Genomic DNA, 18,596 nt, shown 5'->3' with positions numbered 1-18,596 from the left:
ATACAATGTGTGAACATAACCAATGTTTCTCTCTCAAACGCCAAAGCACAGTGCTATCACTCTGCCCCAATTACATTACACTGGGGAGAGCTTTGAGGGTGAGCATTACTAAAAATGCATTTAACCAAGATCGAACCCAGGATCTTTCAAAAACAAGGATGACTTGATCTAGACACTCTGTGACCTACTCAACCAGTCTGAGTTCACCTCTAAGAATTTAAATGAATCTAATCTCCCATGCTTGCCCTCTGTTCTCATTTGGTTCCTCCACTTAATCTAAAACTAATGTTAACACATTTTTTAAAAAGTGCACTTAAAACCTCTATAGATAACGAAAGCTTAGATTGCCAGAATCCTTTGCGACTCTGTCCACTCGCTTTCTGTTCCAGGCATGTGTCATCAAGGTTTTCCCAGCATTGCTCCATCCTGTGGTCACACCTGCATGCCTGGTTTTTTCAGGTCCCCATTGCCGTGGTTACCCCCTTCTCCTCCTCCTCGGGTGGCCGTCTCCTCATCCTCACTGTCTAGCTCCTCACTCTTCCTCTTGCTGTATCGCTCATAGAGAACCATAAGCACTCCCATTACCCATGCTGACACCGTCCCGGCGCTGAATATGATGAAGCCAATGGCAATGAAGAAAAGGTAGTCCCAATAACCCAGACCTTGGTGGCACTCCGATCGCAGCTGCATTCCCACCTCTGCTAGATGTTGACCCAACATGTCCGGAGGCCCCTGGCACACAGTCTGCCCCTCATCTAGACAAGATAGGATGTGTGGGAGTGGGGAGTTTAAGATGAGGGAAGGAATACAAAAATGGACAAAAGGGAAAAAATGTATAAGTTACATTTTGGGATCATTGACATCATAGTATTTCACTGGCATATAAGATGTAAGACTAACATGACTATAAAACATTCTATATCACATGTAATTATAAGTGGATTTTGTGAAGTGTCCATTAGGTGGTGGGGGGGGCTTGGTTACGATGGAGGGACAGTGACCACTACCCTCCAGTGGACAGAGCTAAAACTGAAAAAAATGCTGATTCTTATTATGACTTTTGAGAGTAGAATGGTGCAGTACATTAGTGAAAACTAGTGATGCGACACAACCAGAGCTCCAAAAGCATTTATCTGAAGCATGAGTACATAGACCAACAATTCAAAATAGCGCAGACGAAAGTATTATTTTCAATGATATGGAAATAAAACAAACAAATATATTGACTTATAAAAGTCAGTAACACTTTTTGTATTGTCTAAATGCTTTATTTCTCGGCCACAATATACAGTATGTATAGGATGTAATTTATTTTAATTATCTGAATTATATCTATTATAGGCCTATATTATATTGTATACAGTATTTATTATTATTTAAATGACAGTATATTTTAAAGTTTATTTATTTATTTACTTTCTCAGTAAATATTTATATATTCAATTAATTTTTATTAATTCAATGGAACATCTTGCAATTTATATGATATATACTAGTATATACAGTATATACACACACTACTATTCTGTACTATATGACCCTCACCAACCAAACCAAAACCTTACCAATCTAGGTCCTTCCTTATTAGACTTCCTTCTGAATCATGATTAATAAGATATCATGTATGTATGTTTTTACAAGGGTCCTTCTGGAAAACACCAACAATACTAAACAATTTTCCAAACAGTATTTGTTAATAAACTTTCTTAAGCCCTGTTTCTTGTCTTATTATCTGTCTCTGACACAATTTCATCCTTTCTGTCTTTCTGTCTCACACTCACACACACACAGTCTTGGGCCCTCCAGCAGTGGCCCTAAAGAAGAAACAGGTCAGTAACTATCATCCCCTTCTTAGAGTCTAAAACCCAACAGAGCATCAGTCTGTCAGCTCGATATATCACCATGACAGAATGACACAAACACACACTCAGACCGAGAATGGCCAGAGCTAGAGTCCAACTGTGATCTCTTACAGATCAACCAGCAGTAGTTTGTCATTACACACGCTATGTCCTCCCTAAAGTGAATATGGATATAAAAAAAGACAAAAATCTAGGGGCCAAGAAAAATCAAATTTTTCTTCATATTCTTGTCACTTCTCTTTAAAGATGTTAACGAATGCTCAGTGGATTGGCAGTGTGAGTTGTTATGAAGACTGTTAATCAAAAATCATTCATTTTCTGGAAGGAAAGAAATTACTGTGGGCGAACCGAGCAACTAATAAGTCACCTTTGTGTCACGCAGTCCTGGGAAGATTTCTGCATTCAGCAAAGATTTTTTGAGCATTTCGACCACAGGCAAAAGTACTTCAAAAATCTGTGATCAGCCATTATGAGAGGGCAGCACAGCTCATTATGTTTTAATTAAAATGGAGCCAAAAAAATGTAATTGCCACCCTTACTAAGCAGTATACAGTCAAGCATGATAGTTGCTTAAATGTATCTAAGACCGTATCAGACTTGGTTCACCTTTTTTGTGCTTAGATGCACTTAAAAAATAATTGTTACTGTACATCAGGTGGCTAGATGATTTTAATAATGTAATATGGATAGCTAAGAATGTAAATACCCCTAGTCAAAAATCCTACCAGAATGTGTCAGGATTGTGATAAAAAAAATTTTTTTATCATAATTTGCATTAAACTAACACAAACCCTCTTGAAATTATTGTAATGGATAAACTTAAATTCAAATTCAAGCCTCGCTTGTATTTGAATAATGCCTCACATAAAAACATGAAGGGGTATTAAGTGGATTTCTATTCCTCACACTCTGACTCATCAGGCCAAGACAAATTTGAGAGATCCATTTGCAGAGTGTAATGAAACAATAATCCAAATTCACAGGGATATAGGCAAAATCCACAAAAAGAGGGCACAGGGTAATTAACAAGGAGTCCAATAAAAAGAGGCCAATAAATCCAAAGGGTCAAGAGAAGCACAAAATCCAAATAAGAAGGTAAAACAGTCAGAGTACTATAAAAACCATTCCATAGAAATATGCTCAGAAATTGCAGTAGAAAGCACATACAATACTTTGCAATGAAACAGGGTCTGAGACACAGATAGGCTAATTAAAACTTTGAAAACAGGTGTGTGATTCAGAGTCCCAGAAACTCAGTATTCAGGTGATGACGCCCTCTGGTGTTGAAGTCCCAGTGAAAGTCAGAGATGAGAGAGGGGTCAAAGATGACCTCAGCAGATACCCATGATTGCTCCTTGGGGCCATAGTGTTCCCAGTCCACCAAGTATTGCATCCTGTTTTCCCTCCGACACGAGTTTTGCAGGGCCCTGACCTTGTAACCAGTCTCTTCATTGATCATTAAGGGGGGAGGAGGAACTGGATCCTAGTTTGTCAAGGAGCTCTCTGTGGCCACAGGTTTGAGTAGGGACACATGAAAGGTGGGAGAAATGCGATAGTGATAGGGTAATAGCAGCTTATGTGAGACAGGATTGATTTGTTGTAGAATTTTGAATGGTCCCACATACCTGGGGCTGAGCTTTCTGCATGGCAACTTCAAACGTAGATTTTGAGTGGATAACCACACCCTTTAACCAGGATACAGAATGGGATTGGGTCTACAGTGACAATCAGCCTGGAGCTTCTTGCATCTGACTGCTCTCTGAAGGTGAACTTGTGCAGAGTTCCAAGAATGGGTAATGGTTCTAGTTTACCAGCTGTCTCAGAGGTTTAGACTGAACTCTTGACGAATGTGGTTACATCAGAGACTAATGGGGGCCAACAAAATTAGTTCTGTATGAATTTGTTGGATGCCTGGGTGACCTGAGCTTAATGAAGAATTAATCCATTGGATCAAATGTGTGCATACCTGCTCAGGAACATAGGTCCTAGCACTGGGACAGTGCTAGGGGGTGGATCAGAAATTTTTGCACGCTGAATCTCATCCATGATCTTCCATCTAACTAATGCAGCTATCAAGGATGAAGGACGAATGGTGTCCTCAGAATACCTGTGCAGGGGAGAGACATAAAGCCTTGACAGAACACCTGCCTTGATGTTCTTGTTGCCTGAATCAAAGGAAAAAATTACATTGAAACGGGTGAAAAATAAAGCTGATCTGGCCTGTCTGGGACTTAATCATATTGCCCCTGAATATATTCTAGATTCTTGTGGTCTGTGAGAACCAGAAAAGATGTGATGTGCCCGCCAGCCAATGCCGCCACAAGTTCTCGGTTCCCCACGTTGTAATTCTGTTTGGAAGGGGAAAGCTTGCTTGAGAAGAATGTGCAGGGATATAATTTAAGTGGTGACCCATGTCTTTGGGATAACATGGCCCCCACTCTGCATTCAGAGGCATCAATCTCCACAACAAATGGTTTGGAAGGGTCAGGATGATTTAGTATGGGGGCACTAGTAAAGCAGGTCTTCAAGGTCTCAAAAGCCTTGTTAACAGCTTCTGACCATCGTACCTGTTTGGGCAAGTATTCTGATGAGATTTGGGTAATGTGGTCAGTAGAACTGGAACTGTAGACCATGTGGCAAGGTGTGAGAAGTTTCTAGTGTGGTCCTCCAAATTAGTCCATCACTCCAAGTGATCTCTTGATTATGTTTTGTGAGCCAGGGAAAATCCAAAACAAGAGTATTCTTGGGGGAATGTGTTACTAGGAGTTGAATCTCTTCTAAATATAAGGCTCCAATCTGTAATATGAGTAGGGTTGTGAATGATCTGACCATTCCTGTGCCCAGGGGATGGCCATCTAGTGCTGTAATATGGATGGGAGTCACACAGGGAACAGTAGTGAGGGCAAGCTGTTGAACAAGATCGTAATCAATAATATTTGCTGCTGACCCAGACTCAATTAAAGCAGAGGTGGCTATAGCTTTATCGTTGTAAAGCTTGAGTAAGTCTGTTGTGATACAAAACCTTGAGAGTTTTGTCGGCCCAGCCACACTGTGCATCCAGGGTTCTGTAGGTAAGTGCGAATTCAGTAGCAGTGGAACACCCCTGTCTAATTGTTAGCAAGTGCTTAGAAGCTCAGTAAGCTCAGAAGATATATTAGACGACTCTGCTGGATTCGCATTTGGCAAAGTATTCTGTGACTCATCAGGCCGAGACGAATATGAGGGATCTATTTGCAGAGTTTAATTAAACAATAATCCAAATCACAGGGATATAGGCAAAATCCACAAAAAGAGGGCACAGGGTCATTAACAAGGAGTCAGTCCAGAAAAAAGGCCAATAAATCCAAAGGGGCAAGACAAGCACAACACAATAAGTATGTGTGATGATGTGAGTGTGGCCAAGTGACATCTGTGGAGAGCGAGGCCGGGAGATGAAGAGCAGTAAGGATTGACACCTGTGGGGAAATACCTTAACAGCTGTTTTGTGTTGCAATGAGAGCTGGAGGGGGTTAAAAGGGCAGTCCAGACCGCCAGAGGAGAGAGAGAGAGAAAGACGCACGAAGCATTGTGTGTTCCTGTGTGTGTGGCATTAAGCGTGCTGAAAAGCCATTAATTTTGTATGTATTAGACTGAAAAGTGCTGACAATAAACAATTTACATTGGATTGTTTTTCCAGCTCCCGCTTCCTCCTTCAAAGACACGTAGAGATTTGTCACAGTAGGCAAAACAGTCAGAGTACCATAAAAACCAATCCATAGAAATAAGCTCAGAAATTGCCGCAGAAAACGCATACAATACTCGCAATGAAATGGGCTGAGATCTTGTATAAATACACAGAGAGGCTAATTACAAGATTCAGAGTCCCAGAAACTCAGTATTCAGGTGACGACACCCTTTGGTGGTGAAGTAATGGAACCGTAACACCTATCACACACACAAAGCTATCATATGACATTAGAAGACTTTTATGACACACACGATGTATGGACTAATTTAAAAATACTTAAATGCCGCTGTTTTATAGTTTTTGGCGCTCGACAGCATCTGTCACCATTCACTTTCATTTTATGGAAAAGAGCAGCCAGGAGATTTTTCAAACCATCTCCTTTTGTGTTTTAAAGAAATCATAAAGGTATGAAATGGCATGAGGGTGAGTAAATAATTTTACATTTAAAATGAAATAAATGAATATAAAATAAAAAATATTTGAAAATAATTTTTTGATGTTTCATTTTAGGTTTTAGGTTGATTAGAAAATGTATGCTCAACACAATATTTTTTTTGTATCCGAAAGAAAAATTTACATTAGGGTCCTACAGGATTTGGTTCCAACTGATGATAGAAATTCCAATAGGAATCGTGTACATGTTGCTTTAAAATGCTTTGACTAGTATACACACTAATACAAACATGTGTGACCCATGTTCAACAGACAGAGACATATGGAAAGGTAAATTCAGGACCACTCATTTGCAAATTTAAGGGATTAAGGTAAATAATCTACTCTCATACAAGCAAAAATAGCAGAGAGACATTATGCAAGACATTATGATGATTAGTGAGTACCATACCTGTGAACTGGGCAACAAAGAACAACCACCTGGATTAGCAGAGACAGTGTGACCTCCGGGCTTTATTTACTGTCAAGTTGGTCTTCTACTACAGCCATATGAGCTATGAGGTGATATCAGGTCAAATGAGGAATAACATGAAACTATTTGAGGTGCCCTGTCCTTTTAGAATAGTCACAACACATCTTGCATGGTAACTCTATGAACAGTTACCAAAAGAATAAGTTTAGCTAGTCCATCAATTTGTAAAAAAATTTTTAGAGATATTTTCCAAAACATGTATGTTATAAATGCTAAAATGCAAAAAAAAAAAAAAAAATACACTGTTTTTTACACTGTTTACCGGCAAGAACTTCTTAATGAGCTAAAAAAAACATCAACTGTCTTCCTATAAGCACATAGTCAAATGAGTTCTCATAAATCTATCCTTCGACATGACAGTCTTTCCGATGTGAATATACATGCATCTATTTAAGCCCTCATTGGATTATTTTCAAAATGACAGGATATTAGATTGCATGAGCTATATTTGGATGTATTTGAGGGACGTGCACTAGGGGTGATATGGTTTGGTCTGACAGGAAGTGCTGTGGTGACAGAAATTAATAGTTCTTTTCCAAAACCTAGTGAGCAGCTTTGCTCTCTGCTGTCGACAATGGCATCATCCTGACTGAAACATTACCTTAAACTTGACTGATTTGTAACACTATATACAGGCAGCACCACACCAATACCCTCAATATGAAATAAGCACAATTGATTCCAATAGAGAATGAGGCTAACATGTTGCTAAGCTAACACCTTGCAAAGCTAACAATGAAACAGAACGCAATAGTGCCCGTTTACTTTTTCAGCAGTCTTGTTTCCAGAAGTAGTTTAAAACTTAATGTCTTTAATGAGGGAATTAACTATAATCCCATGAAGCATTGTAAATTACATAATCAAATTAAAAACAATGGAAAAACATGAAGCTATTGATTAAAAGTAGTTGATTATAATTAAGAATATATTCAAATTTTCTTGTAAAATATTCAGATAAATAAGGAGTTTGAGGGTGTAGGGAGATCAACTTTATTGCGTCATTCACAGTGCGTTATGCGAGTGGGCGGTCGCTGCTGGGCTCTTTTGGTGGGTTTTATTCAGCGCAAGTTTCTGATTGGTGGATCATTTTCCTTCAGGATCATGGGTAGTGTATTTCTTCACCAGAAATTCCACTATTAAACATGATTTTGACATAATGAAGTTGAAATAAAGTAGACAAATGGTTAAAGCAGAAGCATAAACAACCTCTATGCTCACTGTAGTTATGTCTTACTATGTTAAGTATAAGTTATCGTTAAAAGTCTATTTCCCCATGAACAAAACAGATGGGATTTTTACACCTGGAACCAGACTGTTGCACTCCATAGTCGAATAAGTAAAAAATACAAAGAAAAATTTTACATTTTTAATTAGATTGGACTATTTTAGCAATACTTTAAATGCTCAATTTTCATTAGACGGCTATTGAAGGAGCATTCACACTACAGTACTCAATTTGCAACCCAAATATTCTGATGCTGACAGAACTTTGTTGAATTATTTGACCATTTGTTACACAAAGCTAGAGTTGGCAACTTTATGTAATGTTAATACAGGGGCACTTGAGCAGTTTGAGTGCTTCAATATGGAACATTTCGCTGTCCACCCAGGGGTGGGGGGTTGAGCATTTTGCCACATCAATATGGGACATGATGCCTTCAAAACGGGACTTGTTCTTTTTTGCCAATATCCAGGACAGTTGGCAACCCTACATTAAGCAATTAACGACTGCCGATTTGTCCCTGCAGTGAAATAAATGTTTTCTCCACACACACACATTTAAACACAAGTTTCTCTGTTCCACATTTACCCAAAATGATACCCTTGCATTACATTAGAGATTAGACTAAAGGGGTTTCTCTCTCTCTCTCTCTCTCTCATTCCCTTTAGTCCCAAAACCATAACTCTGTAATTTATGTCTAATCTAACTCGCTCCTTCTATAATTAGCCTAACTTTCTTGTTCTTTTTCCATGCTTGATCCCTGCTTCTATCCTTGAGGGCATATTAGCTCTCTTGCGTCAGTCCTCGTCATCATATATGACACACACATACACACTCTCTAAGAGGGCAATTGCACATTAGATTGCTCACAATGTGCCATTACAGAGATAACCTCACGCCATTGAATTTCCCGAAAGTCACCATTCTCCCTTACCCTAAAGGTATACAAGCATTTCTTGTTGCTTAAAATTGGACAATATTACATCTGTGAAAAACAAAGACTTCTCTACTGTGTATTAACAGTAAATGTGTGTGTGTGTGTGTGTGTGTGTGTGTGTGTGTGTGTGTGTGTGTATGTGTGAGCATGTATTTATCACTTTGTGGGGAACAAATGTCCCCATAAGGATAGTAAAACCCGAAATTTTTGACCTTGTGGGGACATTTTGTCGGTCCCCATGAGGAAAACAGCTTATAAATCATACTAAATTATGTTTTTTGAAAATGTAAAAATGCAGAAAGTTTTCTGTGAGGGTTAGGTTTAGGGGTAGGGTTAGGTTTAGGGGATAGAATATAAAGTTTGTACAGTATAAAAACCATTATGTCTATGGAAAGTCCCCATAAAACATGGAAACACAACATGTGTGTGTGTGTGTGTGTGTGTGTGTGTGTGTGTGTGTGTGTGTGTTTTATATGCATAGGAAAGACAAGAAGTTGTTGTCACAATGGTAGGCATGCTTCATGTAAGGGTCATCTATATAATGAAAGAAGATCGTTTAAACTAGTTTGAACCCTAAAGGGGCTTCCACAGTATTTGCACTGGAATGTAAACTCAACAGCAGCATCAGGTGTTGCAGATAGCACCATGAAACATGGATTTAGACTCACAACGTAGAAGAGAAAAAATTTCCTGGCAATATGATGAATTCAGTGCAATGTAGATGACACATCACAGGATGCTCGTGGTGAATATTAAATGAATTATAGAAGTCTTGAGATGATCGGAAAATCTAAAGTAAATATTAATGAATAAAAATATTTATGGTGCATTCTCTCTAAATACAGTTCTAAAATATTTCTGGTTGTTTTTTACTCTAAAAAAACATCTTTAGTCTGGTAAAACCATGTGTGAAAAATCACAAAAAAGTTGGACCATTACAAAGACAAATTGTCTGTTAATCATTGGCTGACTTTTTAAAAAGTCAACAGCAACTGGATCAAAGTTGCAATTGTTTGAGCTTTGAGTGCCGCATTACAAAGTTTGACAGAAGTTAAATTGGGGCAAAATGGTCCGGAATGGTTTTCCGGCAACTGAGAACAAAGTTTCAGCACCTCTGATTCCAGAAAGACTTTCACTTTTGTGTGAACTATCCCTTTAAATTTGAAGGCTTCACTTTAACCAAAGTCCATTTCAAGGCAAGTCCGCCATCTTTGGGATGCACGCTGGCAGGAGTGGCAGCTATTTTCAATTTAAACATGTGGCTTTAAAGTACAGCTCCTATTCAAGTCAAGTCAAGTGGTTTTTATTGTGGTCTACATGAATGAGAAAAATCTCCAAAACTGTTGGTCAAAATTATGATCAAAGAACATATTTCAATTCAGCAGTAAAATCTGACAACAATGGTATAATAAAATGTGCTTCTTTAGCTCAGATCAGATCACGCAAAAAAACACATTATTTTTCAGGCTGGTTCAGCTAATGTGCACGCGTGTTCTCGAGTTGACTGACATGCAATGTCTTTGTCTTAAATGTAATTGGCTCTTTTTCTTTTCTACATCCGTTTGCCTTCGTGTGTTTCAATTTCTCCCATTTATTTTAATTGCATTGGTCCGTCTCTTCTAAACTGTGTCTGGTGTCTGCTTTAATCTAACATACCAACAGTTTCTTGGAGCAAAAACTGACAGGGAAGCAAAATATGCTGCTTTACTGAGTCAGTCCAGTCAGCCTGTGTGAAACCTGGGCAGAGGGGGAGCTATTTTAGTTGAACACACTGCATGGGCCTTATATCAGCCACATAAACTCGTACAGAGAGTGATGTCCTGCCTGCATCGTACAGATTCAGTCAGCTCCAGTAATTAAGGTCTCGGAGAGGGGTCGCTCCCGGCTATGCCAAAGGGGACACTCCTGTCAGATATGCCTCCTTCAGATGACCTGGGCACTGCCAGGACAAATAGAGCTCCAAATTGAAGTCTGGACATCATGAGAGAGGACTGTCTCTCTGTTAACCCTATTTCATATAGCTGACACATGCATTCCACATCAAAGGAACATGTTATTGCTCAGAGGCTCATCTTTGTTCCAATGCTATCAGTTTCAGATTCTCTTAAAAGTCCTGAAATAGAAACAAATGAGACAATTGTTGGCATAGGGTAATAGAGCTCTTAAATTCATGGATAGCCTAGCTCATTAGTTAATTGTAATTGGGTGTTGAAAGAGTTTGATGAGAAATGTTGATGAGAACATTTTATATGAAAATCTCTGACTTATGATGGCAGACTTTGAACTGTTAATTTGTATTGGCATAGTGTACCCTCAGCCTAATTAGATAATTAGTACTTCATTATTTTACAATAAAGATTTTACATTGCAAATGTTCTAGTCAAGGCTGACACATACCTTCACACATACTCTATCACAACAACTAAACAAGGCTCGCTGTATCTGTTTATTCCTAACAAAAAACAGTCCACATATGGCATGCTGTCTAAGGGATGCAGGGATTCATGGGGATTCATTATTTTTATTATTCAGAAACACCTGTGACAATGACAGGACAAATATAATAGAACATCTGCTGCCATTTCCAAATTCCTGATTATGTGTGTCAGACAAATGCTTTTATCATGTCTTGATTGTTTTACCATCAGCAGCTCTTTAAAAGATTCCAATTAGTTTAGTGCTCTCGAGTCATGATGTTTTGTTCCATTATTGGACATAGAGTTCTAGTCAAGTGCGGGCTGCAGGCCTCGCCGAGTGCAGAAAATGTTTGTGTAATTATTTGAGCAGGATTTCATTTTGGAGATGCACAAACCTTATCTAATCCCACATAATCATGCCAGCTGGTTAGAAGTGGACTCTTGACAGAGAGAAATGATATCAATAACCTGAATCGAGTTTCATTTCAAGAGTTCTCTTTCAACAAACCCAGCTTTACACTAGGGCAATTACAGAAATACAACAATAAAAGTCTAGAAAGGCCTTTCATTTGTCATATTTAGGTTACAAGTCCTTCTTTCGTGATCTCTTAAAGTTAGCATGAAATGTTGTGTGTTTCACCGGTCCTACTCAACCAACCCCCGAGTGGGATTCGAACTAGTGGTCCCCAGCACGGGAGGCAGACGTACTAACAAGGAGGCTAGAAAGCCATGTTTTCAAGCCTCTGTCGCTAGTGTGTCTCTTAAGGCCAGGAGAGTGAGGTTTACATACTGCACAGCTATCACATTTAGCTATGGCTACTGTTACACTCACCCCCTTAAACCTTACTCCCATTCCGGTCACAGCATCAGTGTAACCGGTGCTGCTTGACCAGCTATGAATGCATCAGCCAGCATGGGAGGTGGGTGAGCTAACAAGGAGGCTAAAGCCCCTAGCCTCAGTCACTAGCACGTCTCTTAAAGAGCAACATGCAGGTTGAATTTATAACTGAATTAATACTTTATATTGTCTGCAGAGGTCTTTTAAAAACACATATGTAGAAATTACTAGTGAAATCTCATTTGATGTAGAGATTTTGATGAAAATGTGCTAGGCTCTGGAATACGCCTTTCCCGCTATCAACGCGTCATATGACGTAGGGCGAGGCAAACAAAAGAGCTCGCGGTCAGCTCTCTCATTGTGGGTGTTGATGTAGTTAGAGCAGCAGTGAGAGACAGAAAGTTTTAGATCGAGTTTTAGAGAAGCCATAATGGTAAATTATTGTGTTTGTGCTGGTTGCACGAATTCCAGCCTGTCAGGACATCGTGTCCATCATTTTCATTCTAGAAAAAACAAGGCTTTTCGGTCTTGAGAGCGTTTTGTGCAGGTGAAGAGAGCAGACTTCACTGCCGTGTCTGTTACCACACACTCGGTCGTTTGTGGCGCACATTTCACTCCGGAGAATTATCGACCTGGAGATTTGTTGGAGTCTCGGATGGGATTTCGGAGTAAGGACCACGTGAGGCTGATTACTGATGCTGTTCCTCGGTGCACTCGATGGAATCAAGTCCACCGCCAAAGTGTACACCGGATTTTGGCGCGGCGGACTGGAGGACCAGTGCTAACGTTAGCAGACATTCTGTGCAACGAAAACGAGGACTTAGCAGAGTAAGTCTTACTTTTAATTATTTTAACTCTTAATTTGCTCATAATTATAGGCCTGTGGGCCATCATAGGCATGTTCGTCCACACCGGAGAACTCGGTTTCTTCATTCGCATCCATTGTAACCTGAGCTTGAACTTGACCAGACTCCCTCACCCATCGTCACTTCCGGTTAGTGCTTTATAGACGCAGAAGTTATTTTATCACAATTTATCTCAAAATATCGTTAATGGCTAAATATATATTACTCCAGTTCAGAAAATCTAGTTGTTTTATCATCAACATACACTATGCTATATAGGGGTGTCCAACCTGCATGTTGCTCTTTAAGGCCAGGAGAGTAAGGTTTACACACTGCACAGCTATCACGTACCAGCTGAATACCATTACATGCAACTCATTTTACATCCATATCTGAAGTGTTTCTGGGTTTAACAGGATATTCACCAAGATAATATGTAGGATGGGACTTATTGAATGGTGAAAAGGGGGTGGTACATACCAGAATGGAGTTAGATAGTTGGAGGGGTGAGGTTTAAAAAGCAAGAAGGATTTGTGACTTCGATCAAAAAGGAATGGTATTTCAGAGGAGGATGAGTTATTAGGTTTTTTATTAAAGATTGGTCCAAAATCAGGCTCCATAAAACTGTACATCAAACATGTTCTGATTGGCTGTTATTGTGTCACGCTGCACGGCAGTTTCACATTCAGTCTGGACCAACAAACTGCTTGTTGAAAATTTGTCGCATCACACTTGGTTAGGACACTGTGTTATCAGGAGGTCGCGCAACGTCAAAAAATGGCTTTAATGAAATTCAGACAGATAATGTGTTTGCTTTGGCTAAACCAAATTTTTCCCTATTCAGCATAAACTTCCGGAAACCACCACAGGGCTGGTAATTGCTGTGAATTGTTCAGTTAACTGTTGTGTTTTCAGTGACACTTTTGCTCAAGGTTAATGTCAATACTGATGTGTCACCCACAATTAAAGAACGCCCTGTAGCTTTACTGTTAGCCTTCCTTCAGCCACTAGGGTCTATACCTACACAGAGCTTCATAAAGGCAAGCGTAGGTGCCGAAAACTTGCAAGTTATCTCAGACTATCTTAAGCCGTGATTTTCTGATTATAGTCTGAAAGAAGGGGAAGGCAACTAAGGGTTAGTTAAAGATGTAGGGAGTGATTGTTAAGGTAAGAATGAGGACAGGTTTAGGTGAATTTCTGCAAACTTTACTAAAGGGTGAGTCTGACGAATGATTAAATCCAGTACAGCATGGCTTTCCAAACAGGTTGTTGACAAATTTAATAAAAGTGCTATACATTTAATGATTAATTAATGATGAATTAATAATACATTCTTTTTTTTATTATTAAAATGTGTCAAATTTAATCAAAGGATCTTTACATAGGCTAACAAATATTTACAAACACTAACTGTATCATTTATTGAAGGATGTAGAGCATTACTAAATCTAATTGAAATCTAGTAATGGAATTTGTCCCATCACTGCCACATTTTTCATTATTTACGAATTGTGAGGGAAGTTTCTTATGTTCTTTGCCCTCATATAATCAGCAAACCAACTTAGGACTTGACTAAACAGAGATACTTTGTGTTTGTGCAAAAGGCTAAAAGAGTTCAGCATTTCTTGATAGGCTGACACAATAATCATGATCATTGAAAATGTGTAAGAATAACAGGAAACATTTGTCGCTGTTAAGAGGTTTTGAAACAACTGATAACAGAGTGGAAATTATTAGTCATTAATGATTTGCTAACTCTAAAATAGGGTAGTAAAAACTGTCTGTGAAATAATATCTGTTGTGTGGTATATAGAGTAACTGAGAGAACTGGAAAGGCTTTTTGGAGATCGGTAAGCTGTATGCTAAGCTGTGTGCTGCAAAAGAACCATGTCTTCTACATTGCCTGTGTATGAATCAGCAGCACTTCTTGCATATACAGTTTAGGTTCTACACTAGAAAGAAAACTGCATTTTCAAACATGGACTTAGAAAGGGAGAGCTTGCATCAATCTAAAAAACATCATCCACAGTTCAATGCTCATTAAATATTGCTCCAGGAAAGATTAAGTCATCCAAGATGTGATTCATGCATCTTGTTGAGTCCATGACTAAGTCCCTTTAAAGAGAAATTCCACAGCTTTTCTTCAGAGAAGCTGGCCCACGGATTTTCGTTCACAAAACCTTAAGCCTGTCGAATACCAGATGCCTGTCAACTGTGTTGGCTTGCGTGATGTTCTGGACTCATACTTTGATCCTATGTGCATGTGCAATGCTCCATAAGTTGTTTCTTCAGGTTTAAAGCTTATTTCACCAGGAAATTGCTGCGATACGTACAACAAGCTACGTAAAAATAATTTTGTAAAAATGTAGGTATGGTAACATGATCCTGTGAGACCAGGTTGTCTTTTGCTCTGCCATTGTTCAGAGAACAGGTAGTCCAGCCCCAAACGTACAAACTTGCAAGTTCAAACTGCTCAAACTAAAAGAGCAAGTTTTTTTTAAATGCTACAGCACCACAACGTTTACGCACTTCATAAGTCAACCTATGAATGGTTTGTCTCTGCACACTGAACTGGGATAGTATTTTAACAGAAAAAATATCAAACTTCACCTTTAAATTGCTGCTCCAACATTTATATACACGCACATTTCTTAGACCTGTCTTGTAAACGCCTCGAGCAGTAGTGGAGCATGAGCTGCAGGTATTATTAACCCTGCTAAATTCAAATGAGTTCAAATGCATTTAGCAGAGCAGCCTGCTATTTTTAAAAACTTCTAATTTTGTAATTGCATATGGTAAATCTTTAAGAGGATGAAGTAGTAGCAGAATTTTTCCCACTCTCATTCTGCATATCAATGAGAACGGACTTCTGATAAGTGTGCAGCTGGGGCCAGGGAATGGAGATTATCGTACAGAGCCATTTCACTCTGTATGCGGTATGAAGTGTGTTTCATTCTGTAGTGTTTTCATGCATCTTGACTGATCGGCAATGCACATTCCATTTACACTTGGCCATAAATGTCTCTGCAAAACAAATACAATCTGCATTTTCTCTACTATATGCAGTTCGGTGTTACGCAACTGCTACTGGGTACTTCAATTGTAAGAGCAACCAGTGGAATTTCTGGTGCTCCCCTAGGGAGTTGGTGCCCTACGCAGTGTAAAATGGGTATAGGGAGCGGCGGTACTGCAGGTTTCTTAAAAGGTTCCAGTAACAATTCCAGAAATTCTTTCAGTATTTTGTGGAAGAATTATCTGGAAATGACAAATGCAATACTTATTGGATTAAGTGGATCTGCAGTATGATGCCAAATGATGAGATCATTTCAGATTTCTACAGAGCAGATATTAAAAAAAAATCAGAAATACATTTTTCTTCAATTCTTGTAAAAGGCTTGTTTGCAGACTTTTTAGAGACATAAATGCAATCCAATAATTGGTTCTAACTATATTTTAAATAAGAAATCTTAACAAATATGAAGTGTGATGGCATTTTTCATTCATTCATTTATTCTTGATAAAATTCCACTTATTACAACAAAACATGTGTGTGTATCTTTAACTACACATTGTAATATGAAACAAGAAGTAACTGCACTGCTTGATTGAAGTCTCGCAGGTCTGAAGTAACATAACAATTAAAGTTTAGACTGTGTTATGTAGTCTAATGTTGTACTTCAGGCTTGTGAGACCTCAACAGGTCTTATTGCATTTTGAGTTGGACATTCATAACTTGTGCATCACTATAAGATTAATGCAACACTGGTAAGGCTGTATGTTTCGCGCTGAATATTGTGAAAGTCATGAAGTTCAGAGGTCACGTGACGCCATGCGAGGAGTGGACATGTGAGTGACGAGCTCTGCACACTTTGCTAGTTTCAATTCTGGCCAAATTTCTGAGATCATCCGATAAAGATCTTGTGTTGCGCCAAGCGAGGAGCAAAGGAAAGATTTTTTTTTTAAAATGCCCGTTCTCATTTCTTGTTCCCGTATTGCGAATTCGACAAGAGAGAAACAATGATGTTACTGACCAAACTGAGAATAGACACCAAGGACAGCCGCAAAGTATTTTTATGTCCCAAACAAGCACTGTCCTTCATAGAAACAATGGGTGAATAAACCATTGGGTGTATCTCATGTGAGTGGATTGACTCGCTGTACATTCACTCGACTGTCTGAGGAAGCTAGGCACCATTTTTGTTCCTTTTTGCATTGGCTCTGCCTAGCAGCTGGAGTTTTTTATTTTGTGGAATAACACTTTTCCTAAAAGAAACTTTTGCATTGACGGAAGATTACATTTACACTGAAGTTCCTGGTCAGATTGAGAATGGACACTATGGATGACAGCAAGATATCTACATGCCCACAAAAAGGATGTCTTTTCTGAAGTTGATGGACTGAGTAAGTCATGGTGTATTTGTTTTTATATATATATTTTTAAGCGGCCTCTGAGTGAATTTGACTCTTGACCATCCAAGGAACCGGGACGCCTGTTTTGTTTCTTTTTGTGTTGGTTCCGCCTAGCAGCTGGAGCTTGTTTAGTTGAATAACACTGCTTCAGGACAGTTGTGGATGAATCTGTTCATTCTTTGTGCTTATGCCTCCTATTCACTGGAGTTTGTTTTGTGGAGTATTTTTGCAGGACATTGGAATGATTAAGTCACCTGCTGCATTCATAAACAGCCGGCTCACTTAAACCTTGTTTGTCTGTCCGAAGAAACTGAACGGCTTTATATTGGTTGGAATTTGTTTTGTGGAGGAACACACCTTCTAGACAGTTCTGTGAATGAGTCTACATGTTTTTTGTGTTTATTCTGCCTATTGGCTGGGCTATGTAAAAGTTACCATCCAATTTCCCTGATCCAGCTAGATGTAAAAACATTTTCAAAAATGTTGGCTAACTGATTAAGTAAAGTTATGACATCTCTTATACATATAGATCAGGTGGGGTATATTCGAGGCCATAGCTCTTCTGATAACATTAGGCATTTCATCAATATCATGTGGTCAGTAGCAAATGATCAGTCACCGGTCACTGCTATCACACTTGATGCCTAAAAGGCATTTGATATGGTAGAATGGGATTATCTTTTTAAGATTTTGGGGATGTTCAGGAGTACATTTATTGGTTGAATTAAGTTACTTTATAGACAACCTGTAGCAGCAGTACAAACAAATGGACTAATTTCAGATTATTTTACTCTTATTTACGCAATTTGATAGCATAGCAAAGTCCTTCATTTGGAATGGTTAACGTCCCACACTACATTTCAACAAATTACATAGGCTGATGGACAAAGGTGGGCTAAGCCTACCCAAGATTTTGTTTTATTATTATACGTTCGGTCTCAGGCATTTGGCTCATTGGTCACTTCCACCTGAAAGAGTCTCTCCCTGGTTTCGTATTGAACAAGAAGTCCTTGCCTCTATTTCACCATTGCAAAGCCTTTCTATCAAACTCACTGGAGAAGCTAAGTTACACCCCATTATCTTGCATTTGCACTCAGTATGGACAAAAGTGTCCAGAGTGTTTAATTCAGACATTTATTTGAATGCTGCCTTGAGAATATGGCTGATAAATTATGTAATGATAAGTCCCTCGGTGATCTACAGTATATGAGAGTGGAGTTTTGAGATCCTTTGGTAATTTGACTCAACATTTTAGGATTCCCAGATCTCAGTTTTTAGGAATTTACTGTTGTGTTACCTGTAATATTACTAGTTTTGGGAGTATTATACACCCCCCTATAGCGGCAGATACTTTGGGAGAGGTGATTACTGCATTTGGAAAAGGTCATGAGGCATCAGTGTATTACACTCTGC

General features: G+C 38.9%; 1 protein-coding gene across 1 annotated transcript in view; it reads right to left on the bottom strand.

Moving 5' to 3' along the window:
* Positions 1–315: 315 nt before the first annotated feature.
* LOC127623733 (leucine-rich repeat-containing protein 52-like) overlaps positions 316–18,596 on the bottom strand; it is a 47,365-nt gene continuing 29,084 nt past the window's right edge. Inside the window, exon 2 of the mRNA XM_052098212.1 lies at positions 316–755. Coding sequence (XP_051954172.1) covers positions 433–755 — 323 coding nt within the window. The 3' untranslated portion in view covers positions 316–432. The remainder of the gene's footprint in view (positions 756–18,596) is intronic.

The sequence above is a fragment of the Xyrauchen texanus genome, chromosome 30, assembly GCF_025860055.1.
Source record: "Xyrauchen texanus isolate HMW12.3.18 chromosome 30, RBS_HiC_50CHRs, whole genome shotgun sequence".
Taxonomy (NCBI): Eukaryota; Metazoa; Chordata; class Actinopteri; order Cypriniformes; family Catostomidae; genus Xyrauchen; species Xyrauchen texanus.
Note: the sequence above shows the minus strand (reverse complement) of the source record. Positions and strands in the feature narration are given on the sequence as shown.